Source organism: Salmo salar, chromosome ssa02, assembly GCF_905237065.1.
Source record: "Salmo salar chromosome ssa02, Ssal_v3.1, whole genome shotgun sequence".
Taxonomy (NCBI): domain Eukaryota; kingdom Metazoa; phylum Chordata; class Actinopteri; order Salmoniformes; family Salmonidae; genus Salmo; species Salmo salar.
This window is the reverse complement of record NC_059443.1, coordinates 72,063,868-72,091,423: the sequence shown is the minus strand read 5'-3', so window position 1 is coordinate 72,091,423 and position 27,556 is coordinate 72,063,868. Positions and strand designations below refer to the sequence as shown.

At 40.9% G+C, this 27,556-nt stretch overlaps 1 protein-coding gene across 1 annotated transcript; it reads right to left on the bottom strand.

Annotated features, from left to right (window-relative positions):
- Positions 1–2,670: 2,670 nt before the first annotated feature.
- Positions 2,671–19,657, bottom strand: LOC106592281 (Na(+)/H(+) exchange regulatory cofactor NHE-RF2). Its single transcript, XM_014183603.2, has 6 exons — positions 18,981–19,657; positions 16,182–16,493; positions 6,001–6,210; positions 5,014–5,167; positions 4,633–4,853; positions 2,671–4,136 (listed from the first exon to the last, which is right to left on the bottom strand). The coding sequence occupies exons 1-6, from the start codon at positions 19,185–19,187 to the stop codon at positions 3,975–3,977; spliced, it is 1,266 nt and encodes a 421-aa protein (XP_014039078.2). The 5' UTR covers positions 19,188–19,657; the 3' UTR covers positions 2,671–3,974.
- Between the last annotated feature and the right edge of the window lie 7,899 nt (positions 19,658–27,556).

The window sequence follows — 27,556 nt, the reverse complement described above, 5'->3', positions numbered from 1 at the left end:
AGCACAGGAAAAAAACAAATGTATGAAATGTATGCATTCACTACTGTAAGTCGCTCTGGATAAGAGCGTCTGCTAAATGACTAAAATGTAAAAAAAATAAATAAATGTAAATGTAAAAGTAACTTAGTTACATTAGATACAAATTTAAAACGGGAGAGATGATCAAATTAAAAGTAAGGCCGGGATTCAATCCGATCACTCTTTGTCAGCTATTCACCTTTTAAAGGCAATGTTCCCGCGATCACAGAAGACCGCATTCACGGCAAATTCTGCATATGTCGGCTCAATTGTTAATTACCTTTAAATGTCAAGCGTGCTACAACGCAGATCTAGCGCTGATCAGATTGAATCCTGGGACAAAGGTCTGCACTGAAACTAGCTTAGCTTCGTATCCAACTAGTCATTCAAACTAAAATGGATCCAGTTATTAATTCCTCTAAAAAGAGATGAATGTTTGAGGACAATGAAAGTGGTATACAACCACAAACAATAATAGGATTAAACAAATATAAACAAATCTAGAGCTTAACCTGGCTCCTCACATTTCTTCCTTCAACTCTGTTCTGGACAGCAGAGACAGACAAAGATAACTGAGTGTGTCTTACTTTCTAACAGAATAAAAACCAAATATTTTAATACTAGAACACAGTTTGTAAACAAATTGCTAGAAATATCATAGAATAATATAACTCAGTCATAATCACATAAATAGTGTTTTTATCATAATGGCCAACCGTTCTGGCATTTGTTGGCCTACACATTGACACAAGTCTCTCTCTGCATTTTAGGCAACATTTATGCAGTAAAGTTCAATCAACCCAATGCAATGCAACCCAATTCCCTATGTTCCTCCTCTTCACTCATTTACAAATTACTTTAGTAACTCGTATATCTTCATCTGGAAATCCATTGAGATTCTGGACTCTTTCTCTATCTCTCTCTATCTCTATGTAACAGAGTTATATTTGTAACCTCCCTGCCAGCCTCTCTACACGCGTGACGCCCATCACACTCCTCTGAGTGTTTGTCTGTGTTTCTCAGCGTCAGACTCTCTTCATCTCACGGTCAGATGACTGATTCATCCCCTCAGCCTGTCCATCATTCAGACGTCTGTGTATATGACGTGATGTGGTTCCTATGTACCTAATCTATACATCTGAGAAGCTCGCTTCCATACTCTCAAAAGTGCTACAGTGAGGGAAAAAAGTATTTGATCCCCTGCTGATTTTGTACTTTTGCCCACTGACAAAGAAAGGATCAGTCTATAATTTTAATGGTAGGTTTATTTGAACAGTGAGAGACAGAATAACAACAAAAATATCTAGAAAAACGCATGTCAAAAATGTTATAAATTGATTTGCATTTTAATGAGGGAAATAAGTATTTGACCCCCTCTCAATGAGAAAGATTTCTGGCTCCCAGGTGTCTTTTATACAGGTAACGAGCTGAAATTAGGAGCACACTGTTAAAGGGAGTGCTCCTAATCTCAGCTTGTTACCTGTAAAAAAGACACCTGTCCACAGAAGCAATCAATCAGATTCCAAACTCTCCACCATGGCCAAGACCAAAGAGCTCTCCAAGGATGTCAGGGACAAGATTGTAGACCTACACAAGGCTGGAATGGGCTACAAGACCATCGCCAAGCAGCTTGGTGAGAAGGTGACAACATTTGGTGCGATTATTTGCAAATGGAAGAAACACAAAAGAACTGTCAATTTCCCTCGGCCTGGGGCTCCATGCAAGATTTCACCTCGTGGAGTTGCAATGATCATGAGAACGGTGAGGAATCAGCCCAGAACTACACGGGAGGATCTTGTCAATGATCTCAAGGCAGCTGGGACCATAGTCACCAAGAAAACAATTGGTAACACACTACATCGTGAAGGACTGAAATCCTGCAGCGCCCGCAAGGTCCCGCTGCTCAAGAATACATATACATGCCCGTCTGAAGTTTGCCAATGAACATCTGAATGATTCAGAGGACAACTGGAGGAGGAATGCTGCCTATGACTCCAAGAACACCATCCCCACCGTCAAACATGGAGGTGGAAACATTATGCTTTGGGGTGTTTTTCTGCTAAGGGGACAGGACAACTTCACCGCATCAAAGGGACGATGGACGGGGCCATGTACCGTCAAATCTTGGGTGAGAACCTCCTTCCCTCAGCCAGGGCATTGAAAGTGGGTCGTGGATGGGTATTCCAGCATGACAATGATCCAAAACACACGGCCAAGGCAACAAAGGAGTGGCTCAAGAAGAAGCACATTAAGGTCCTGGAGTGGCCTAGCCAGTCTCCAGACCTTAATCCCATAGAAAATCTGTGGAGGGAGCTGAAGGTCCGAGTTGCCAAACGTCAGCCTCAAAACCTTAATGACTTGGAGAAGATCTGCAAAGAGGAGTGGGACAAAATCCCTCCTGAGATGTGTGCAAACCTGGTGGCCAACTACAAGAAACGTCTGACCTCTGTGATTGCCAACAAGGGTTTTGCCACCAAGTACTAAGTCATGTTTTGCAGAGGGGTCAAATACTTATTTCCCTCATTAGAATGCAAATCAATTTATAACATTTTTGACATGCGTTTTTATGGATTTTTTTGTTGTTATTCTGTCTCTCACTGTTCAAATAAACCTACTATTAAAATTATAGACTGATCATTTCTTTGTAAGTGGGCAAACGTACAAAATCAGCAGGGGATCAAATACTTTTTCACCCCACTGTATGTAGAACAATTTGTCCCTGTAGAACCCTCTGGAAAAGGTTCCAGATAGAACCAAGTCAGGTCAGACGAAACCCCTTTAGGTTCCAAATAGCAGCCTTTGAAGAGTTCTATTTGGAACAAGAGGTTCTATGTGGAACCAAAAAAGGGTTCAATATGATCTGAAAAGAGTTCAGTCTTGAACTCTGGACAATAGTGGTCGGCATCGCAGTCTCGTGAGACCGTAGATTTATTGTGTCTTCGAGTTAGGGCTTAGCGCAGCATCTGCTGTGACCGTGAAGTCCAATCTGTGAGAGGAAGACTCGTGAAGTCCAATCTGTGAGAGGAAGACTTGGCCACAGGGGTCACACATGTTGTGGTGCCCTGACGTTCTTACCTCAGTCAGTGATATCTAATAAAACTAGGATCAGATCCTTCCCTATACATTTCATTGTATTCATTATGACATAAAAAAGTCAAACTGATCCTAGATCAGAACTCCTACTTTGAGACACTTTGTGGATACGGGCCCATATCTCAGTCTTTTGGGAAACATTCAACCCTGTTTTCTGTGGAGGGTAAAGAGGTGGGGTTTGTGGTGGTTGGGCCAGTGAACGTTTCTTACAAGTTGCTGTAGGAGGAAAAAAAAACTTTCAGGAAAGTCACTGCTCCGAGAAATATTTAGGAGCCATGGAAACAAGTGCCAATTGTAACTGAGTCAATTATCCTGGCTAAATGAATCAACATGATTTATCCTCATCCTAAGGTACTGTGATAATCCATAGTAGGGGCATGTGGAGGTGTAGCAGACATGAGACGGTCATGGTTGCTCATGGTCACGTGATGCGGTAGCCCCGCTTGTGACTTCACAATAAGTGTTGGCCCTCAGCCCATAGGGAATTTCCTCTTTGTCTAATAGTTAAGATGTTGGTTTGTCCTGTGGGAGACCAGGGTTCAAATCCTGCTGGGGACAGAGGCTTTCTGTGTTTTTCTCAGAATTGTTTAGGAGCCACTGCAGCCTTTTATCTTGATTGGCTGGTGAAGCTCTGTCACATGACACACCATAACGAATGTCAGCCGTGCGCAGCGGGCGGTAGTCCTATCGCCTCTCACCACAGAACATTGGCAGCCATTTTCTATTCATTTCCCATGATGAAATAGTTTCCGGGCTGATGATCTACTGCGCACAGCCAACACTGGTTATGGTGTGTCCTTGTGACAGACCTTTACCAACCTTGAAGGACTTAAGAACATTGTTGTGAAGGTTCTGTGTGGTTCTCAGAAGTTGCTGAAGATCTCCTGTTTCTTGCTCCAGTCCATAGGGGGCGCTCTCTTCTTGCCGTGTTGGGCCCTCTCTTTGGCCTCGGCTGCCGTGGGGCTCAGATGCAGTCCGCTGTCCAGGAACGGGTCCGAAACACGGCGCTCATAATCCTCAGGGACCTAGAGAGATACACGTATGCAGGCACACACAGGTATTCAGACACACGTATTATTTGAGTATCTGAACTTTCAACTTTTTTCCCTGTATTTCACTATTTTGAAAATACACAGCCCAAAACAAGTAATTTTATTTGAGTATTCTAATGGTTATTTGTAAAAACCAAATAGTCTACCAAATTGTATTTGAGAGTATTTTCAAATACTTCTATCAAATACTATTTTCAAATACCTGAGTTAAATGTATGGGAGTGTATTTGAGTCAGTGTATTTTCAAAATACATAAAAAATATTCAACTACTTGTCTTTTCAAATAAAATATATCTGAATACTTACTTTGAATGTATGTAAAAGTAACTGAGATATTTGAACCCAGTTCTGCACATATTACATACGTTACATATTACATACAACAAACCATAAACTAGCTACAGGATATACACGCACACACACACACACACACACACACACACACACACACACACACACACACACACACCTGAATGCTCATATCTGAGCTGCTGAATTCTGATTGGGTAGTCGAGCCACGTGAGTACTGGGATGCTGAGCTCCCATTGGTCTGTGAATTGGGCGAGCCGTTTGTGATTGGCGAGCCCATCAGGGTGACGTTGATGATTGGTGGATCCATTGGAGGGAGGTCAGTGGTTGAAGAGGGGGTGGGTGGGGCGCTGTCTGTCATTGGCTCGTCCACATAGACCTCTGGAACGCAGGAACAAACCACATGAGCAACTTGACAAAATCCTTCGAGATGAAGAGATTAATCCTTCAAACTGAAATATGTTTGTGGTCATTAATGGTTTAGATGCAAATATGGATTTCTGTCGAGAGAGAGAGAGAGAAAAGACAGTCGTCCTTTGACCTTTGACATGTGTGCTGGTGGGCGTGACCCCGAGCCTCTTGAACAGCTCGTCTGTTTCCGCGTCGACCACCAGGAGGCATGTCTCGTCCCCCCCGCCACGTATAAACGACACCACCTCTGAGTGTCTCAACGCCTCGATGTTCACTCCATTCACCTGGTGGAGGAGAGGAGGATGAATGAATGGGTGAATGTTATTAGCCATATTTAATATGCTTATAGAGTTTATAGAGCTGATTCAACCATTTGCCTCCATTCACCTGAGGAGGAGTAGTTTTACAGACTGACATTGGAAATGGAAATTTGTTCTTAACTGACCTGCATGAATCTCTGTCAGGTATCCCTAATCTCTGATTTATACATCTAGGACTGATTTTAAACTGGATTTGAAAATACTTGCTTTATTGCACAATGTATATATTTTTTTTGTGTGTGTGTCAATTGTGACAAAAAATGTATGTATATGATTACTACCAAGTTGGTTTTTAGCAAATGACACAGAGCTGCAGTTACACAACCTGTCCAGCAGGTGGTACATGACACCAGCCCCTGTGACTGGGATGGAAGCGAGAGAGAAGGCAGTGATCTGTAATTTCATTCGTTAGGCTCCGTGGCAACTTTAATTTTGCATATCTCTCTCGCTCTCTCTCATCCTACACATTCCTACTGTGTCCTGAATCACACACACACAAATGCACCCCCACTCTCCCTCCCTCCCTCCCTCCCTCCCTCCCTCCATCCATCCATCCCTGCCTCCATCCCTCCCTCCATCCGTCCCTCCATCTCTCCCTCCCACACTAACCCTAAAGGGTAACCTAACCTGCCAAAGTCCATGTAATCAGCTCTTATCTAAGCTAATCTCATCTCTCTCTGTGTGTGTGTGTGTGTGTGTGTGTGTGTGTGTGTGTGTGTGTCTGAGGTAAACACACACACACACACACACACACACACACACACAGACAGTCTCTCTCGCTCTCTATCTGGCCCTACCTCCACCAGCCTGTCCTGGGGTCTGAGGTCTGCGTGTTGGGCGGGGGACCCGGGGTCCACGCTGCGTATGAACTGTCCTCGCCGTGTTCTGTCACTGTGCAGGTTGAACCCGTATCCCAGCTCCCCCTTCACCATGTGACACAGCCGGGGGAGGAGCTCCACCGTCGCCATGGGAAACTCTGTATCTAACGACTCTGTCTCCGATGGCAACTACAGAGAGAGAGACAGAGACAGAAAGAGAGAGAGAGGAAACACAATGAAAGAAAAAGTTTGACATTGTAATTTAAAATCTAAGTTCTAATTTGGGTCAGTAGAGGTGGAACGTAACTCAAGAGTATTCTGATGACAGCTTTGAGAGTGAAGACCATAACAGACAGACAGTGAGTGAAGACCATAACAGACAGACAGTGAGTGAAGACCATAACAGACAGACAGTGAGTGAAGACCATAACAGACAGACAGTGAGTGAAGACCATAACAGACAGACAGTGAGTGAAGACCATAAGACAGACAGTGAGTGAAGACCATAACAAACAGACAGTGAGTGAAGACCATAACAAACAGACAGTGAGTGAAGACCATAACAAACAGACAGTGAGTGAAGACCATAACAAACAGACAGTGAGTGAAGACCATAACAAACAGACAGTGAGTGAAGACCATAACAAACAGACAGTGAGTGAAGACCATAACAGACAGACAGTGAGTGAAGACCATAACAGACAGACAGCGAGTGAAGACCATAAGACAGACAGTGAGTGAAGACCATAAGACAGACAGTGAGTGAAGACCATAACAAACAGACAGTGAGTGAAGACCATAACAGACAGACAGTGAGTGAAGACCATAACAAACAGACAGTGAGTGAAGACCATAACAGACAGACAGTGAGTGAAGACCATAACAGACAGACAGTGAGTGAAGACCATAACAAACAGACAGTGAGTGAAGACCATAACAGACAGACAGTGAGTGAAGACCATAACAGACAGATAGTGAGTGAAGACCATAACAGGCAGACAGTGAGTGAAGACCATAACAGGCAGACAGTGAGTGAAGACCATAACAGGCAGACAGTGAGTGAAGACCATAACAGGCAGACAGTGAGTGAAGACCATAACAGACAGATAGTGAGTGAAGACCATAACAGACAGATAGTGAGTGAAGACCATAACAGACAGACAGTGAGTGAAGACCATAACAGACAGACAGTGAGTGAAGTTGTCAAAAGTTAAATCAGTAGCTATATAGATGTATATCTAAGTTATTAGTTCATCTGTTCAGATCTATTTCACTGAGACCCTACGTACCTACCTACCTACCTACCTACCTACCTCAGGCCCAGGGAAAGGGATGGATGGATCTGCCAGTGGTCTTTACAATGTGTTCCAAATGGCAACCTATTCCCTATATAGTACATTACTTTTGACCAGGGCCCTATTCCCTATATAGTGCACTACTTTAGACCAGTGCACTCTTCCCTATATAGTGCACTACTTTAGACCGGGGCCTATAGGGTGCCTTTTGGGACAGGTCTTCAGAGTAGGCAGGCTAAGTGGATATAGCTAAACCTCTCAGTCAGACCCAATGACTGGACCATAGTAAATATAGTACACATAGCACAGCTCTCTCCCACACACACACACACACACACACACACACACACACACACACACACACACACACACACACACACATAGAAGCAAACACACAGACGTACGCACGCACGGACAAACACACACCAAACGCACACACACACCCCACACACACCCTTCTCTGTCCCCATCCTCACGCTTTCTCTCTCGCTGCTCCAGAGTTGAAACAGGGATAATGTCATGGAAATGTGATCAGTCTTCTATAAGCGTGACCCAGTACTCTCTGTGTGACTCCACCAGAATACCTGGAAACACACACACACACCTACACACATACACAATGTGTATGTGTGTGTCGCTGTCTGTAACAGTTTCTGCCATGGTAACAAACCAGAACACCTTGACGACTGGTTGCCATGGCTGACAGGGTGTTTAAGGTAAGTTGGAGTGTTAATGCTTCAGGACATGGGGGGGAAGAGAGACTTCTGATGTCTTGGTTGGCCTCTTCATGTCCTCCCTACACCAGCTAAATACAGAACCATATATACACTCTATATCTGTCTCTGTCCTAATCAACCAACCAACACACACCAGTCGCAAAACATCTATCTGGTTCCAACATCAAACTGACCTCAAAAGCTCAAAGCCTGTCTATCTCCCTGGAGGGTATTTATTTGGGGGTCAACTGGGGAATATCTCTGAAGTCACAGTTTTCCATGGCAAGGAAGAGGAGGCTGAAGAGGAGGCTGAAGAGGAGGCTGAGTCAGGATTAGATGTGTGATGAGGGTCAGGGTTAAATTAGTTTCCTGCAGCAACGGAATTAGAAGTCTAGATAATGGCTGTTGGAGTTGGAGGTGAGAGATCAGCCCGTAATAGATACCAGTAACCAGACAGTCAGATTGATCAGCCCGTAATAGATACCAGTAACCAGACAGTCAGATTGATCAGCCCGTTATAGATACCAGTAACCAGACAGTCAGATTGATCAGCCCGTTATAGATACCAGTAACCAGACAGTCAGATTGATCAGCCGGTAATAGATACCAGTAACCAGACAGTCAGATTGATCAGCCCGTTATAGATACCAGTAACCAGACAGTCAGATTGATCAGCCCGTAATAGATACCAGTAACCAGACAGTCAGATTGATCAGCCCGTTATAGATACCAGTAACCAGACAGTCAGATTGATCAGCCCGTAATAGATACCAGTAACCAGACAGTCAGATTGATCAGCCCGTAATAGATACCAGTAACCAGACAGTCAGATTGATCAGCCCGTAATAGATACCAGTAACCAGACAGTCAGATTGATCAGCCCGTAATAGATACCAGTAACCAGACAGTCAGATTGATCAGCCCGTAATAGATACCAGTAACCAGACAGTCAGATTGATCAGCCCGTAATAGATACCAGTAACCAGACAGTCAGATTGATCAGCCCGTAATAGATACCAGTAACCAGACAGTCAGATTGATCAGCCCGTTATAGATACCAGTAACCAGACAGTCAGATTGATCAGCCCGTAATAGATACCAGTAACCAGACAGTCAGATTGATCAGCCCGTTATAGATACCAGTAACCAGACAGTCAGATTGATCAGCCCGTTATAGATACCAGTAACCAGACAGTCAGATTGATCAGCCCGTTATAGATACCAGTAACCAGACAGTCAGATTGATCAGCCCGTTATAGATACCAGTAACCAGACAGTCAGATTGATCAGCCCGTTATAGATACCAGTAACCAGACAGTCAGATTGATCAGCCCGTTATAGATACCAGTAACCAGACAGTCAGATTGATCAGCCCGTTATAGATACCAGTAACCAGACAGTCAGATTGATCAGCCCGTTATAGATACCAGTAACCAGACAGTCCGATTGATCAGCCCGTTATAGATACCAGTAACCAGACAGTCAGATTGATCAGCCAGTACTGGAGCAGAGTGTTCCTATGAAGATAACAGTCTGGTTATGTAATGCAATAAGGGCGTCTGCCAGGATAACACAATATGCTACGGAACAATGCACGCTGTGTGTGGGTGTGTGTTTGTGCCACAGAACAATGCACTTTGACTAGAGTATATCAGTCATCTGTGATAGACATTACATACGTAACATCACACAATGGAGTTTTATGGGACAACGTGTGTGTGTGTGTGTGTGTGTGTGTGTGTGTGTGTGTGTGTGTGTGTGTGTGTGTGTGTGTGTGTGTGTGTGTGTGTGTGCAGACAAATGAAAAGCATTAGGCATAGAGGTGTTGACCATCACATGGTGAACTATTTATAGTTCTACAAATTAATAGCAACAAATACACTCTCTGTAATCCCTCTAACTAAACCATACTGTCTCTGTAATCCCTCGAACTAAACCATACTGTCTCTGTAATCCCTCTAACTAAACCATACTGTCTCTGTAATCCCTCTAACTAAACCATACTGTCTCTGTAATCCCTCTAACTAAACCATACTGTCTCTGTAATCCCTCTAACTAAACCATACTGTCTCTGTAATCCCTCTAACTAAACCATACTGTCTCTGTAATCCCTGTAACTAAACCATACTGTATCTGTAATCCCTCTAACTAAACCATACTGTCTCTGTAATCCCTCTAACTGTCTCTGTAATCCCTGTAACTAAACCATACTGTCTCTGTAATCCCTGTAACTAAACCATACTGTCTCTGTAATCCCTCTAACTAAACCATACTGTCTCTGTAATCCCTGTAACTAAACCATACTGTCTCTGTAATCCCTCTAACTAAACCATACTGTCTCTGTAATCCCTCTAACTAAACCATACTGTCTCTGTAATCCCTCTAACTAAGCCATAATGTTGCTGTAATCCCCCTAACTAAACCATACTGTCTCTGTAATCCCTCTAACTAAACCATACTGTCTCTGTAATCCCTCTAACTAAGCCATACTGTCTCTGTAATCCCTCTAACTAAGCCATACTGTCTCTGTAATCCCTCTAACTAAAGCATACTGTCTCTGTAATCCCTCTAACTAAACCATACTGTCTCTGTAATCCCTCTAACTAAACCATACTGTCTCTGTAATCCCTCTAACTAAACCATACTGTCTCTGTAATCCCTCTAACTAAACCATACTGTCTCTGTAATCCCTCTAACTAAACCATACTGTCTCTGTAATCCCTCTAACTAAACCATACTGTCTCTGTAATCCCTGTAACTAAACCATACTGTCTCTGTAATCCCTCTAACTAAACCATACTGTCTCTGTAATCCCTCTAACTAAACCATACTGTCTCTGTAATCCCTCTAACTAAGCCATAATGTTGCTGTAATCCCCCTAATTAAACCATACTGTCTCTGTAATCCCTCTAACTAAACCATACTGTCTCTGTAATCCCTCTAACTAAACCATACTGTCTCTGTAATCCCTCTAACTAAGCCATACTGTCTCTGTAATCCCTCTAACTAAGCCATACTGTCTCTGTAATCCCTCTAACTAAACCATACTGTCTCTGTAATCCCTCTAACTAAACCATACGGTCTCTGTAATCCCTCTAACTAAACCATACTGTCTCTGTAATCCCTGTAACTAAACCATACTGTCTCTGTAATCCCTCTAACTAAACCATACTGTCTCTGTAATCCCTCTAACTAAACCATACTGTCTCTGTAATCCCTCTAACTAAGCCATAATGTTGCTGTAATCCCCCTAATTAAACCATACTGTCTCTGTAATCCCTCTAACTAAACCATACTGTCTCTGTAATCCCTCTAACTAAACCATACTGTCTCTGTAATCCCTCTAACTAAGCCATACTGTCTCTGTAATCCCTCTAACTAAGCCATACTGTCTCTGTAATCCCTCTAACTAAACCATACTGTCTCTGTAATCCCTCTAACTAAACCATACGGTCTCTGTAATCCCTCTAACTAAACCATACTGTCTCTGTAATCCCTGTAACTAAACCATACTGTCTCTGTAATCCCTCTAACTAAACCATACTGTCTCTGTAATCCCTCTAACTAAACCATACTGTCTCTGTAATCCCTCTAACTAAGCCATAATGTTGCTGTAATCCCCCTAATTAAACCATACTGTCTCTGTAATCCCTCTAACTAAACCATACTGTAACCCACCACTATATTCCCTATTTAGTGCAATACTTTTGACCAGGGTCCATAGGTTAAAAGTAGTGCACTATATAAGGATAAGTGATGTGTAGTTCGTGAACGATTCCTTCTTTTTGAACGACTCTTTTTACTGACTCGAGAGTCATGATTCGTTTTTCTGAGTGACTTGTTCATTTTAGTCGGTCGTTTGACCTGCTTGTGCTGGCTGCAATGAGTCCTACAGGCGCATGAAAAGCCCGTTTCTGCTTGATCTGGAGGCTCTGTATGGAGGGTGTGACGCAAAAGCGGAGCCTCCAGAGGCACGCAGAGGCCAAATTGAGCTCCATCCCACATCGATGTTGTAACAATGTGGAGGGCTCCATATAGCTTTGCATTGACTTGATTGGTTGAAGGTAGGTCGGGGTGGGAGCTCCTGTATAAACGCAAACTCACTTCCTTGACAACTTCCTTCGCAACAGCTCTGCTCAACAGCTGAAGAAGTATGAGTTCCCTGACTTTTACAGAGTCTGTATCACCGTAAGTGCTGCACGGACAATGCAGACACTGACCATGCAGCGGCTCTAACAGAGGTTCCTTTGACTCAGCGGCTGGAGTTTATATCTCAGTGCTCCAGAGACGTGCTCCAACCACCAACAGTCTGTCATATTTACGCGCAAGAAAATAGATCATGAGAAAAAACCTACATGTTTAGAACTGAAAAGGTGCAAGAATGAATGCAATTAATTGATTATTGAATGTTTTGATGGACACCGTTTTGTAGAACCAAAACATACACAGCCTCTGCTCAACAAACTCAATAACTAATCTTTCTGGGGGGGCTGCAGTTCGCGAACGACTTTACCACCTTGCCCGGCTACCCAGACTACTTGCTCCGGTCCAAACGCTATGCCACGCCTATGGACGTTACTTCTCCCCAATGAGAAAGTATGTAGCGAAAGACAGAGCAGCGGAAGAGTCGTCAGGCTACCAATCACCCGGCAGTCAAGCAATGCATTCCGCCAAGAGTCGTTCACAATCTAGTCCGGTTTCAAATGTATCAATAAATAATCGTACTTGTATGCCTAGCAATCAACAAATGAACGTTGTTTAAAGCACACGTTTACAACTCTCAGCCACAAATGACCGCTCCAATAAGCCCCCTATGGTGAACTAGAGGATTGTAGAATCATGACTCTTTCGAGTTTTCTATTCGCCGGTAACCGGGCCTGCGAACTCTGAGCATTACTGCCTCAAATGAATGAAATATTAGTTATTTTGATTAAAAGATCTTAGTTAGTGAAAAGAGCCAAACTTCCCCTCACTATAACAGGGATCTTTAGTTTTGGGGATTTGGGGTCCTAAAGGACAAGGGTTTGGACCGGAGCCTGACCAGATGATCAAAGGAACAACAAAGCACTGAGGTTCTAAAGGACATTATGACACCTGAGATCTTTGAAGAAAAAACCCCTGTATCCTTTTAAATATCTCTGTACATGGACACAAACCAGTTTTAAATGTAGCAGATTGGGTTTTATTGTCACCTTGGGAACAGAGAGGCTTGAAATAAGCAGAGCGACACAAAAGTATTGAGAGTATTTTTTGCTGACATGTCAAAAAGGGGTGGTGAGTGATGGGTGCTGTGAGAACAGGTACCATGGACAGACTGTGTGTATCTGACCTGCTCTAGTCCATGGACAGACTGTGTATCTGACCTGCTCTAGTCCATGGACAGACTGTGTGTATCTGACCTGCTCTAGTCCATGGACAGACTGAGTGTATCTGACCTGCTCTAGTCCATGGACAGACTGTGTATCTGACCTGCTCTAGTCCATGGACAGACTGTGTATCTGACCTGCTCTAGTCCATGGACAGACTGTGTGTATCTGACCTGCTCTAGTCCATGGACAGACTGTGTGTATCTGACCTGCTCTAGTCCATGGACAGACTGTGTGTATCTGACCTGCTCTAGTCCATGGACAGACTGTGTGTATCTGACCTGCTCTAGTCCATGGACAGACTGTGTGTATCTGACCTGCTCTAGTCCATGGACAGACTGTGTGTATCTGACCTGCTCTAGTCCATGGACAGACTGTGTGTATCTGACCTGCTCTAGTCCATGGACAGACTGTGTATCTGACCTGCTCTAGTCCATGGACAGACTGTGTATCTGACCTGCTCTAGTCCATGGACAGACTGTGTGTATCTGACCTGCTCTAGTCCATGGACAGACTGTGTGTATCTGACCTGCTCTAGTCCATGGACAGACTGAGTGTATCTGACCTGCTCTAGTCCATGGACAGACTGAGTGTATCTGACCTGCTCTAGTCCATGGACAGACTGAGTGTATCTGACCTGCTCTAGTCCATGGACAGACTGTGTATCTGACCTGCTCTAGTCCATGGACAGACTGTGTGTATCTGACCTGCTCTAGTCCATGGACAGACTGTGTGTATCTGACCTGCTCTAGTCCATGCCTGACGGCTGATTCCTTCTAACTCTGATCTCTCCTCAACAACACAGGTGTGTTTGACCGCAGAGTGGGAGGTAGAATAAGATAGAGAGAGTGTGTGTGTGTCTGTGTGTGTCTGTGTGTGTGTGTGTGTACCAACACAGATAACAGCTATATGCCGGAAGCTCGATTAATCACAAATAATATCTCATTGCTCTTACTCTCTCTCTCTTTCTCTCTCTCTCTCTCTCGCCTCGCTGCTCGTTCATTCACTAGCAGAAATAGACGCCTGTCTAATTGAAGCACTGGTTAGTAGAATGGATAGGATTTAAATAGATTCCAATTCAGGCACTGGTCACAGTATGTAGGATTTAAACCAATCACAGCCCACCAGGTGCCTGTCTGATCCTGATTACCTGACAGGTAAAACAACACTGTCCTCTTCTCTCCTTTTCCCTCCTCTCCTATTCCCTCCTCTCATGTCTGTCTGTCTGTCTGTCTGTCTGTCTGTCTGTCTGTCTGTCTGTCTGTCTGTCTGTCTGTCTGTCTGTCTGTCTGTCTGTCTGTCTGTCTGTCTGTCTGTCTGTCTGTCTGTCTGTCTGTCTGTCTGTCTGTCTGTCTGTCTGTCTGTCTATATTTATCTGAACTGGGTCAGAGCAGTTTACCATCTGTTTCTCCAGACCAATCCACTCTCCTCCTCTCAGAGTACACAGTGAATTCCCATATTCATAAAGTGTCTCAAAGTAGGAGTGCTGATCTAATATCAGTTTCACCTTGTTTTTTTGGTCTTTTTACCCATTTTCTCACCAATTGGTAGTTACAGTCTTGTCCCATCGCTGCAACTGCCCTATGAACTCGAGATAGGTGAAGGTCAAGAGCCATGCGACCTCCGAATCACGACTCCGCCAAGCTGCACTGCTTCTTGACACACTGCTCGTTTAACCCGGAAAGCAGCCTCACCAATGTGTTGGAGGAAACACCGTACAGCTGGTGACCTAGGTCAGCTTGCACGTGCCCTGCCCACCACAAGGAGTTTCTAGAGTGCGATGGGACAAGGAAATCCCGGCCAGCCAAACTCTCCCCTAACCCGGACGACACTGGGCCAATTGTGCGCCGTCTCATGGGTCTCCCGGTCACGGCCAGGTGTGACACAGCCTGGGATCGAACCCCGGGCTGTAGTGATACCTAAAAACCGCTGCGCCACTCGGGAGATAAGTTTCACCTTTTTAGATTATAATGAATAAGACTACATGGACAGTTGGGGACCTGATCTAGGATCAGTTTAGCCTTTTAGATTATAATGAATAAGACTACATGGACATGAGGAGACCTGATCCTTGATCAGCACTCCAACTCCTACACACTTTGTGGATACAGACCCTGCAATTCAAGTTAGGAGCTGAACAGCTTAACTGAAAAGGAAGGGTTAACTATTGTAACCCTGGTATAATAGTGAGCCAATTTTTTAAAAACATTTAGCAGACACTCTTATCCAAAGTGGTTACAGTAGTGTGTCTATAAATTTGCATACTGCCCCCCCCCCGTGGGAATCAAACCCACAGCCCTAGTGTTGCAAGCACCATGCTCTACCACCTGATCCACACAGGACCCACAGCCCTGGCGTTGCAAGCACCATGCTCTACCAACTGATCCACACAGGACCCACAGCCCTGGCGTTGCAAGCACCATGCTCTACCAACTGATCCACACAGGACCCACAGCCTTGGCGTTGCAAGCACCATGCTCTACCAACTGAGCCACACAGGACCTGTAGTGGAGACTCTTGCAGCCAGTCCCAAATCGTTCCCTATCCCTTCACCTTGGCCCTAACCCCTCGATGTTAGTGTGCCTAAAGGTGTTAGTAGGTTCAGCTTCCACCTTACAGATCTGAAAACATTGAAGGGTTAGGGCCAAGCGGAGGAAGGTAGCGAACTGGGACCACCTAGCAGCGCTAGGTTCACTAGAAATGAAATACAACTGTTTTTGTGCTTAAAGAGTGACCAAGTATCCCCACTGAACAGATACCATCTACCCTACCACATCACCTACCCTTTTCTTGGTGCCAATCATCAGGCTTGACGTCGGCGATCGTGTATCCATCCTTCTAGGTGAGGCAGAGGTGTGTCTGAGTGCTTTAGTGAGGATGTGTATGGGTGAGGGTGAGGGTGAGAGGACTTCCCCCTGGGCTACAGGGGAGGCTGAGGGGGAGGTGAAGGGGGAGGGCCGGGGAGAGAGATTGCCCATCTCAACGGCGAGGTCCTCTGTGCAGGCCAGCCCGTGACCACGCAGGTAATCATCTGTCTCTTTGTCGACGACCAGCAACCTGGTACGATGCTCCACTGCTCTGATACGATACACTACCTAGAGGGAAGAGGGTGATGGGGACAGCAACACAATTACACCCAACCAAATCATGACAAAACAAAAAGATCATTACTTGACACATTGGAAAGAATTAACAAAAAAACAGAGCAAACTAGAATGATATTTGGCCCTAAACAGAGAGTACACAGTGGCAGAATACCTGACCACTGTGACTGACCCAAATTTAAACTGTACTTCCTAACCTCCTGCCCAATGTATGACCATATTAGAGACACATATTTCCCTCAGATTACACAGATCCACAAAGAATTTGAAAACTAACCCGATTCTGATAAACTCTCATATCTACTGGGTGAAATACCACAGTGTGCCATCACAGCAGCAAGATTTGTGACCTGTTGCCACAAGAAAAGGTCAACCAGTGAAGAACAAACACCATAAATACAACCCATATTTATGCTTATTTATTTTCCCTTTTGTACATTAACCATTTGTACATCATTACAACACTGTATATATACATAATATGACATTTTGAAATGTCTTTATTCTTTTGAAACTTCTGTATGTTAAATGTTTACTGTTAATTTTTATAGTTAATTTCACTTTTGTAAATGATCTACTTCACTTGCTTTGGCAACGTTAACATATGTTTCCCATGCCGATAAATCCCCTTGAATTGAATTGAATTGAATTGAATTGAGAGAGAGGAGGGGAGCGAGGGAGGAGGGGAGAGAGGAGAGATATATGGAGAAAAAGAGAGGGAGGAGGGGAGAGAGGAGAGAGAGGGAGAAAAAGAGAGAGGGAGGAGGGGAGAGAGGAGAGATAGAGGGAGAAAAAGAGAGAGGGAGGAGGGGAGAGAGGAGAGATAGAGGGAGAAAAAGAGAGAGGGAGGAGGGGAGAGAGGGGAGAGAGGGAGAAAAAGAGAGAGGGAGGAGGGGAGAGAGGGGAGAGAGAGGGAGAAAAAGAGAGAGGGAGGAGGGGAGAGAGGAGAGAGAGGGAGAAAAAGAGAGAGGGAGGAGGGGAGAGAGGGGAGAGAGAGGGAGAAAAAGAGAGAGGGAGGAGGGGAGAGAGGGGAGAGAGAGGGAGGAGGGGAGAGAGGGGAGAGAGAGGGAGAAAAAGAGAGAGGGAGGAGGGGAGAGAGGAGAGAGAGGGAGAAAAAGAGAGAGGGAGGAGGGGAGAGAGGGGGATAAATGATTAACTGCTTTCACATTTTTGTTGAACCGTTCATAGTCATGTCAATAAAGCTCAAATTGTGAGAGGGAGTGACAGATGGATTAGAGAGAGAGGGAGGAGAAACAATGGAGAGGAAAGTAAGGAGGAGAGAGAGAGAGATGAAAAGGAGAATGAGAGAAGATATTTTAGATGAGTTGAGGAATAATGACAGAGCCAACAGAGGGATGGTGGCAGAGGACAAAGAAGAAGGGAGAGAGAGAGAGAGAAAGAGAGAGTAATGGGTTAACATGGAGAGTAGGGTTGTCAATTCCATTTCAATTAAGAAAGTAAACCAAATTCCAATTCCAAATTTTCCTCATTGAAAAGCATTGAAGAGAATTTGAATTTCAGTGTAGCCTACTTCCTGAATGGGCTGGAATTGAACTGGAATTGACCCCAACCCTGCTGGAGACAGGGATAGTTAAAGGGTTAAAAGGTGATCCGACCACATCTCGGGCAAATAGCTGTTGGTGTGACAACCTCAACCCAGTTTCAAAGACCTGAGTTTGTTTTTAACACGACTAACACACATAGTCCCAGCTCCACAATACCTTCCATTGATTCCCATAACAATAAGGACTCATTTGACCCAGTTCACTGTCCATCCCCTAAGGCTACGGGAAGTAGTCTGTGATGTCTTTTTCGTTTTGTGTCGGACCCCAGGAAAACTAGATGTTGACGTCGGCTAAATGGGATCTAATCACATCTAAATCTTAAGTGGGCAAACAGGTAGAAGGTAACCTGTTGTCTGTGGTTCACACGCATACTGTAACACACACACACACACTGGAGTTGCACTCACAGAATACCTAAAAGAGAATACCTAAAAACTGTGACTGACCAAAAACGAAGGAAAGCTTTGACTATGTACAGATTCAGTGAGCATAGCCTTGCTATTGAGAAAGGCCACTGTAGGCAGACCTGGCTCTCAAGAGAAAACAGGCTATGTGCACACTGCCCACAAAATGAGGTGGAAACTTAGCTGTACTTCCTGTACTTTCTGCCACAAGAAAAGAGCAACAAGTGAAGCACAAACACCATTGTAAATACAGCTCATATTTATGTTTATTTATTTTCCCTTTTGTACTTCAACTATTTGCACATCATTACAACACTGTACATACCCATAATGTAACATTTGAAATGTCTCTATTATTTTGAAACTTTCGTGAGTGTAATGATTACTGTTCATTTCTGATTATTTCACTTTTGTTTATCTACTTCACTTGCTTTGGCAATGTAAACATATGTTTCCCATGCCGATAAAACCCTTTGAATTGAAATTGAATTGAGAGAGAAAGCACTCACTTGATGGTGCGTCTCGTCCTCCACGTTTCCCCCGTTCACTTCCACGACCCGGTCCCCCGCGCGCAGCCCCGAAAGCTCCGCGGACGAACCGGGTTCCACTTTCCGTATGAACTGTCCGCCTTTATTCCGCTCACCGTGAAGGTGAAAGCCGTAGCCGCGCGGCCCTTTCGTTAGGAAACAAAGCCGTGGTCTCAGCTCCCACTCCATTCTATAGAATGTCCGTGTGAAAAATCTAGAGTCCGATGAAAATGTAAAGTTCCTCAAACCGGGAACCAGGTTAGGTTAAGCTACCTATCCCAGGTAGGACAGGCGTTTCAGTCCGAAGGAACGATCACAGACATCCGCGGCCCAAAACTCTCCTTTCACCATGATGATGCGCACTGGTGTGACTGTGCTGAACACAGACAAAAGTATCCAAACCACAAAGTAAAAAGAAAGAAATATACACGTTGGCTACTCAAAAGGAGGAGAGATGTCAATCAATCCGAAATAGCAGCATACAGTCTAACACTAACCCTACAGTCCCCGGGGCTGGAAAAACAATAACCGTAAAGTTGTTCAACTAGGACACTGTCGTTAGTTCAATTACCGTAGATTACCTCGAGCCTGCCCGAGGGTTTATCAAGAAGATCAGAGATTAAGGAATAGCTGCTACACACACACACACAGTAGCCTAAATCCCCGTGTGTGTGTGTGTGTGTGTGTGTGTGTGTGTGAAGGCGATCCTGCCCCACTCCGCGCTACAGTGGCAATGACGAATTGCAACAGGTGCCTCTGCGTTCCGTTCTGTTCGCACCTGCACAGCGCGACACACACACTCCGCTGTAAAAACACTCGTGGGAGAAATATGATGACACTTTGCCCATATAGGCTAAAAGAGATCCAGGAAGCGCTTATATACCTGCTGCCCGAACCCCACGCCTGATAATACATCTATTTCCCGTTATATAGTCTGGATACACTGATCTAAAGTCAGTTTTGCACACCCCAGTCTAATGGTTAAGGTCGGGGTTGAGGGAGGGTGATCTGATCCTAGATCTGTGCCTATGAGCAACTTCTACTTGGGGCCGCAACAGGCAGGTAGTTTCATGATTGCGACCTGGATAAGAGGGAAGTCTTCCTCATCTGCTGGCTGTGAAAGAAAGAGACAGAGGAAGAGAGAGATAGAGGGAGAGGAAGAGAGATAGAGGCTGTGAGAGGGAGGAAGAGAGGCTGAGAGAGGGAGGAAGAGAGAGATATAGAGAGACAGAGAGGCTGACAGAGGGAGGAAGAGAGAGATAGAGAGAGACAGAGTACACTCTAAAAAATTAGGGGTTCAACAAGGGTTCTTCTAAGATCCTCAACGTTCTTTGAAGAACCTTAGGGTTCTTGGCACTGAAAATTGCTCCCAAAAGGTTCTTCCATGAAGCCCATAGGAGGTGGGGTTCATTGAGGAACCTCCTTAGTTGTTGGGGGTTCTTGCAGGAGCCTAACTGTCCTGAAACATTTGGATTTGAATTGGAAAGGACAGCAGGTGCAGGAACTTAACTGAAGAATGTAAAGAGCTCCTCAATTTAAGGTCCCTTATACGATCTAAATGGATATTGTTTTATGATGATACCATCTATCTTTTCATATTTGTGCAAATCTTTCTAAAACAGAAAATGGACACAATTCAATGGATATCAATCAATAAAGAGGTAAAACTATGTAGGCTATATGAATATGTTGAAGGCTATAAGAATATGTACTGTAGGCTATAAGAATATGTACTGTAGGCTATATGAATATGTTGAAGGCTATAAGAATATGTACTGTAGGCTATAAGAATATGTACTGTAGGCTATAAGAATATGTACTGTAGGCTATAAGAATATGTACTGTAGGCTATAAGAATATGTTGAAGGCTATAAGAATATGTACTGTAGGCTATAAGAATATGTTGAAAGCTATAAGAATATGTACTGTAGGCTATAAGAATATGTTGAAAGCTATAAGAATATCTACTGTAGGCTATAAGAATATGTACTGTAGGCTATAAGAATATGTACTGTAGGCTATAAGAATATGTTGAAAGCTGTAAGAATATGTTGAAAGCTATAAGAATATGTACTGTAGGCTATAAGAATATGTTGAAAGCAATAAGACTATGTACTGTAGGCTATAAGAATATATACTGTAGGCTATAAGAATATGTTGAAAGCTATAAGACTATGTACTGGAGGCTATAAGAATATGTTGAAAGCTATAAGACTATGTACTGTAGGCTATAAGAATATGTACTGTAGGCTATAAGAATATGTACTGTAGGCTATAAGAATATGTTGAAGGCTATAAGAATATGTACTGTAGGCTATAAAAATATGTTGAAGGCTATAAGAATATGTACTGTAGGCTATAAGAATATGTTGAAAGCTATAAGAATATGTACTGTAGTCTATAAGAATATGTACTGTAGGCTATAAGAATATGTTGAAGGCTATAAGAATATGTACTGTAGGCTATAAGAATATGTTGAAGACTATAAGAATATGTACTGTAGGCTATAAGAATATGTTGAAGACTATAAGAATATGTACTGTAGGCTATAAGAATATGTACTGTAGGCTATAAGAATATCTACTGTAGGCTATAAGAATATGTTGAAGGCTATAAGAATATGTACTGTAGGCTATAAGAATATGTTGAAAGCTATAAGAATATGTACTGTAGGCTATAAGAATATGTACTGTAGGCTATAAGAATATGTTGAAAGCTATAAGAATATGTACTGTAGGCTATAAGAATATGTTAAAAGCTATAAGACTATGTACTGTAGGCTATAAGAATATGTTGAAAGCTATAAGAATATCTACTGTAGGCTATAAGAATATGTACTGTAGGCGATAAGAATATGTTGAAGGCTATAAGAATATGTACTGTAGGCTATAAGAATATGTTGAAAGCTATAAGAATATCTACTGTAGGCTATAAGAATATGTACTGTAGGCTGTAAGAATATGTTGAAAGCTATAAGACTATGTACTGTAGGCTATAAGAATATGTTGAAAGCTATAAGAATATCTACTGTAGGCTATAAGAATATGTACTGTAGGCTATAAGAATATGTACTGTAGGCTATAAGAATATGTTGAAGGCTATAAGAATATGTACTGTAGGCTATAAGAATATGTTGAAAGCTGTAAGAATATGTACTGTAGGCTATAAGAATATGTACTGTAGGCTATAAGAATATGTACTGTAGGCTATAAGAATATGTTGAAAGCTATAAGAATATGTACTGTAGGCTATAAGAATATGTTGAAAGCTATCAGAATATGTTGAAGGCTATAAGAATATGTTGAAGGCTATAAGAATATGTACTGTAGGCTATACGAATATGTTGAAGGCTATATGGATATGTTGAAGGCTATAAGAATATGTTGAAAGCTATAAGAATATGTACTGTAGGCTATACGAATATGTTGAAAGCTATAAGAATATGTACTGTAGGCTATAAGAATATGTACTGTAGGCTATACGAATATGTTGAAAGCTATAAGAATATGTACTGTAGGCTATAAGAATATGTACTGTAGGCTATAAGAATATGTACTGTAGGCTATAAGAATATGTTGAAAGCTGTAAGAATATGTACTGTAGGCTATAAGAATATGTACTGTAGGCTATAAGAATATGTACTGTAGGCTATAAGAATATGTACTGTAGGCTATAAGAATATGTACTGTAGGCTATAAGAATATGTTGAAGGCTATAAGAATATGTACTGTAGGCTATAAGAATATGTTGAAGACTATAAGAATATGTACTGTAGGCTATAAGAATATGTTGAAGACTATAAGAATATGTACTGTAGGCTATAAGAATATGTACTGTAGGCTATAAGAATATGTTGAAAGCTGTAAGAATATGTACTGTAGGCTATAAGAATATGTTGAAAGCTATAAGAATATGTACTGTAGGCTATAAGAATATGTTGAAAGCTATAAGAATATGTACTGTAGGCTATAAGAATATGTTGAAAGCTATAAGACTATGTACTGTAGGCTATAAGAATATGTTGAAAGCTATAAGAATATCTACTGTAGGCTATAAGAACATGTACTGTAGGCTATAAGAATATGTTGAAGGCTATAAGAATATGTACTGTAGGCTATAAGAATATGTTGAAAGCTATAAGAATATCTACTGTAGGCTATAAGAATATGTACTGTAGGCTGTAAGAATATGTTGAAAGCTATAAGACTATGTACTGTAGGCTATAAGAATATGTTGAAAGCTATAAGAATATCTACTGTAGGCTATAAGAATATGTACTGTAGGCTATAAGAATATGTACTGTAGGCTATAAGAATATGTTGAAGGCTATAAGAATATGTACTGTAGGCTATAAGAATATGTTGAAAGCTGTAAGAAAAGGTACTGTAGGCTATAAGAATATGTACTGTAGGCTATAAGAATATGTACTGTAGGCTATAAGAATATGTTGAAAGCTTAAAGAATATGTACTGTAGGCTATAAGAATATGTTGAAAGCTATAAGAATATGTTGAAGGCTATAAGAATATGTACTGTAGGCTATAAGAATATGTTGAAAGCTATAAGAATATGTTGAAGGCTATAAGAATATGTACTGTAGGCTATAAGAATATGTTGAAGGCTATAAGAATATCTACTGTAGGCTATAAGAATATGTACTGTAGGCTATAAGAATATGTACTGTAGGCTATAAGAATATGTTGAAAGCTGTAAGAATATGTACTGTAGGCTATAAGAATATGTACTGTAGGCTATAAGAATATGTACTGTAGGCTATAAGAATATGTTGAAGGCTATAAGAATATGTACTGTAGGCTATAAGAATATGTTGAAGACTATAAGAATATGTACTGTAGGCTATAAGAATATGTTGAAGACTATACGAATATGTACTGTAGGCTATAAGAATATGTTGAAGACTATAAGAATATGTACTGTAGGCTATAAGAATATGTACTGTAGGCTGTAAGAATATGTTGAAGACTATAAGAATATGTACTGTAGGCTATAAGAATATGTTGAAGACTATAAGAATATGTACTGTAGGCTATAAGAATATGTTGAAGGCTATAAGAATATGTACTGTAGGCTATAAGAATATGTTGAAGACTATAAGAATATGTACTGTAGGCTATAAGAATATGTTGAAAGCTATAAGAATATGTACTGTAGGCTATAAGAATATGTACTGTAGGCTATAAGAATATGTTGAAGACTATAAGAATATGTACTGTAGGCTATAAGAATATGTTGAAGACTATAAGAATATGTACTGTAGGCTATAAGAATATGTTGAAGGCTATAAGAATATGTACTGTAGGCTATAAGAATATGTTGAAGACTATAAGAATATGTACTGTAGGCTATAAGAATATGTTGAAGACTATAAGAATATGTACTGTAGGCTATAAGAATATGTACTGTAGGCTATAAGAATATGTTGAAAGCTGTAAGAATATGTACTGTAGGCTATAAGAATATGTTGAAAGCTATAAGAATATGTACTGTAGGCTATAAGAATATGTTGAAAGCTATAAGAATATGTACTGTAGGCTATAAGAATATGTTGAAAGCTATAAGACTATGTACTGTAGGCTATAAGAATATGTTGAAAGCTATAAGAATATCTACTGTAGGCTATAAGAATATGTACTGTAGGCTATAAGAATATGTACTGTAGGCTATAAGAATATGTTGAAGGCTATAAGAATATGTACTGTAGGCTATAAGAATATGTTGAAAGCTGTAAGAATATGTACTGTAGGCTATAAGAATATGTACTGTAGGCTATAAGAATATGTACTGTAGGCTATAAGAATATGTTGAAAGCTTAAAGAATATGTACTGTAGGCTATAAGAATATGTTGAAAGCTATAAGAATATGTTGAAGGCTATAAGAATATGTACTGTAGGCTATAAGAATATGTTGAAAGCTATAAGAATATGTTGAAGGCTATAAGAATATGTACTGTAGGCTATAAGAATATGTTGAAGGCTATAAGAATATCTACTGTAGGCTATAAGAATATGTACTGTAGGTTATAAGAATATGTACTGTAGGCTATAAGAATATGTTGAAAGCTGTAAGAATATGTACTGTAGGCTATAAGAATATGTACTGTAGGCTATAAGAATATGTACTGTAGGCTATAAGAATATGTACTGTAGGCTATAAGAATATGTTGAAGGCTATAAGAATATGTACTGTAGGCTATAAGAATATGTTGAAGACTATAAGAATATGTACTGTAGGCTATAAGAATATGTTGAAGACTATACGAATATGTACTGTAGGCTATAAGAATATGTTGAAGACTATAAGAATATGTACTGTAGGCTATAAGAATATGTACTGTAGGCTGTAAGAATATGTTGAAGACTATAAGAATATGTACTGTAGGCTATAAGAATATGTTGAAGACTATAAGAATATGTACTGTAGGCTATAAGAATATGTTGAAGGCTATAAGAATATGTACTGTAGGCTATAAGAATATGTACTGTAGGCTATAAGAATATGTTGAAGACTATAAGAATATGTACTGTAGGCTATAAGAATATGTTGAAGACTATAAGAATATGTACTGTAGGCTATAAGAATATGTTGAAGACTATAAGAATATGTACTGTAGGCTATAAGAATATGTACTGTAGGCTGTAAGAATATGTTGAAGACTATAAGAATATGTACTGTAGGCTATAAGAATATGTTGAAGACTATAAGAATATGTACTGTAGGCTATAAGAATATGTTGAAGGCTATAAGAATATGTACTGTAGGCTATAAGAATATGTTGAAGACTATAAGAATATGTACTGTAGGCTATAAGAATATGTACTGTAGGCTGTAAGAATATGTTGAAGACTATAAGAATATGTACTGTAGGCTATAAGAATATGTTGAAAGCTATAAGAATATGTACTGTAGGCTATAAGAATATGTTAAAAGCTATAAGACTATGTACTGTAGGCTATAAGAATATGTTGAAAGCTATAAGAATATCTACTGTAGGCTATAAGAATATGTACTGTAGGCGATAAGAATATGTTGAAGGCTATAAGAATATGTACTGTAGGCTATAAGAATATGTTGAAAGCTATAAGAATATCTACTGTAGGCTATAAGAATATGTACTGTAGGCTGTAAGAATATGTTGAAAGCTATAAGACTATGTACTGTAGGCTATAAGAATATGTTGAAAGCTATAAGAATATCTACTGTAGGCTATAAGAATATGTACTGTAGGCTATAAGAATATGTACTGTAGGCTATAAGAATATGTTGAAGGCTATAAGAATATGTACTGTAGGCTATAAGAATATGTTGAAAGCTGTAAGAATATGTACTGTAGGCTATAAGAATATGTACTGTAGGCTATAAGAATATGTACTGTAGGCTATAAGAATATGTTGAAAGCTATAAGAATATGTACTGTAGGCTATAAGAATATGTTGAAAGCTATCAGAATATGTTGAAGGCTATAAGAATATGTTGAAGGCTATAAGAATATGTACTGTAGGCTATACGAATATGTTGAAGGCTATATGGATATGTTGAAGGCTATAAGAATATGTTGAAAGCTATAAGAATATGTACTGTAGGCTATACGAATATGTTGAAAGCTATAAGAATATGTACTGTAGGCTATAAGAATATGTACTGTAGGCTATACGAATATGTTGAAAGCTATAAGAATATGTACTGTAGGCTATAAGAATATGTACTGTAGGCTATAAGAATATGTACTGTAGGCTATAAGAATATGTTGAAAGCTGTAAGAATATGTACTGTAGGCTATAAGAATATGTACTGTAGGCTATAAGAATATGTACTGTAGGCTATAAGAATATGTACTGTAGGCTATAAGAATATGTTGAAGGCTATAAGAATATGTACTGTAGGCTATAAGAATATGTTGAAGACTATAAGAATATGTACTGTAGGCTATAAGAATATGTTGAAGACTATAAGAATATGTACTGTAGGCTATAAGAATATGTACTGTAGGCTATAAGAATATGTTGAAAGCTGTAAGAATATGTACTGTAGGCTATAAGAATATGTTGAAAGCTATAAGAATATCTACTGTAGGCTATAAGAACATGTACTGTAGGCTATAAGAATATGTTGAAGGCTATAAGAATATGTACTGTAGGCTATAAGAATATGTTGAAAGCTATAAGAATATCTACTGTAGGCTATAAGAATATGTACTGTAGGCTGTAAGAATATGTTGAAAGCTATAAGACTATGTACTGTAGGCTATAAGAATATGTTGAAAGCTATAAGAATATCTACTGTAGGCTATAAGAATATGTACTGTAGGCTATAAGAATATGTACTGTAGGCTATAAGAATATGTTGAAGGCTATAAGAATATGTACTGTAGGCTATAAGAATATGTTGAAAGCTGTAAGAAAAGGTACTGTAGGCTATAAGAATATGTACTGTAGGCTATAAGAATATGTACTGTAGGCTATAAGAATATGTTGAAAGCTTAAAGAATATGTACTGTAGGCTATAAGAATATGTTGAAAGCTATAAGAATATGTTGAAGG